Source organism: Perkinsus marinus (genome assembly GCF_000006405.1).
Source record: "Perkinsus marinus ATCC 50983 genomic scaffold scf_1104296967030, whole genome shotgun sequence".
NCBI classification, from domain to species: domain Eukaryota; phylum Perkinsozoa; order Perkinsida; family Perkinsidae; genus Perkinsus; species Perkinsus marinus.
In genome coordinates this window covers 1-1,452 of record NW_003203702.1, presented here as the reverse complement: position 1 = coordinate 1,452, position 1,452 = coordinate 1, and the positions used below count along the sequence as shown (strand labels likewise).

The 1,452-nt window shown below is 32.8% G+C and overlaps 1 protein-coding gene across 1 annotated transcript; it reads left to right on the top strand.

Annotated features, from left to right (window-relative positions):
- Nucleotides 1-147: 147 nt before the first annotated feature.
- On the top strand, nucleotides 148-1,440 carry Pmar_PMAR014042 (mitotic control protein dis3, putative; the record flags this gene model as incomplete). The annotated part of the gene is made up of 6 exons (XM_002768843.1): nucleotides 148-235; nucleotides 297-429; nucleotides 497-605; nucleotides 687-841; nucleotides 928-1,200; nucleotides 1,299-1,440. Coding segments are annotated over 6 exons (900 nt in total), but the record flags the coding sequence as incomplete, so codon positions are not given.
- Between the last annotated feature and the right edge of the window lie 12 nt (nucleotides 1,441-1,452).

The following is a 1,452-nucleotide window of genomic DNA, read 5'->3' as shown; positions in this document are numbered from 1 at the left end:
TGAGTATACTATGAAGGATACCAATAGACTTGTTGAGGAATTCATGTTATTAGCTAATACATCAGTAGCTGAACAAATATTAAAGGTAACAATAATAACAATAATATATATCTTCATCTGCTACTCTTCTTGTTGTTGTATACTCAGCATTTCCCTAGTAATAGTGTCCTTCGTCGTCATCCACCTCCAAAAGAACAGCAATTGAAATCATTAAGATCATTACTTGAGAAGCAAGGTATTAGTTGCTATGATAGCGATGTTGGTAGTAGTTGTAATAATAATGATTATGATATTAGGTGTAAAGGGATTCCAGTTTGGTAGTAATAGAGAGTTATCTAGAAGCCTTAATACAGTATGTAATAAGAAGGATGATCCTTACTTCAATAGGTTAGTGAGGATAATGACTACCAGGACGATGAATCAAGCACAGTATGAATAATAATATACTAATAATAATCATATTCATCATCATCATTATTATTGTTGTTATTATTAGGTATTTCTGTACTGGTGAAGTTGAGAATGGTATGTTCTCACATTATGGTCTGGCAATGGGTTTATATACCCACTTTACTAGTCCTATTAGACGTTATGCTGATATTCTAGTAATAATAATAATACTATTTAGTCATGACTACTAAATAGTAATACCTAATAATGATTATTATTGTTGGTGTTGTTATCAGGTTCATCGTCTATTAATGGCCTCCTTGGGTATTAGACCACTACCACCACAACTTAATGACAAGACTGCTGTTACTGAGCAATGTGATAAGATTAACTTTAGACATCGTAATGCACAGTTTGCAGGAAGAGCATCTGCCGAGTTACATACTTATCTGTAATAATATTAATATTAATAAACAACAACAGCAACAGCAGCAGCAGTAGCAGTTGTATTACTATGATGATGATGATTATATGCAGATACTTTAATAAGAATGGTCCATGTACAGCGGATGCTGTTATCACTCGTGTTAGAGCAAGAATAGGAGGACTACGAGGAGGGGGTAGTCTACAGGTTGTAGTACCTAGATATGGTATTGATGGGGTATGTAAATTGGATGATAATAATAAAGATGATGATGAATGGATATGTGATGAGGATAAGATGATTGCTGTTAATGATAAGTCTAAGATAACTCTTGCTGTATTTGATCATATACAAGTTAAGATTATGGCTGATAATACTGACTTTAGGTAATATCATAATCATAATCATCATTACTGGTAGTAGTAATTACTATAACTACTATTCGCTTTATTATTATTATTGATATCATGTTTACGTATTGTAGATTCAAGACAGTAATGACATTCCTGGAGAAGTCCAAATCGAATGAGATAGACACATTCGAAGAAGCAGAGGCTAATAGGAAGAAGGTTGATAAAGAGATGTGTCCAGATAGGATATCAAGAGATGATAAACCCAATGTATAATCATCATAATAT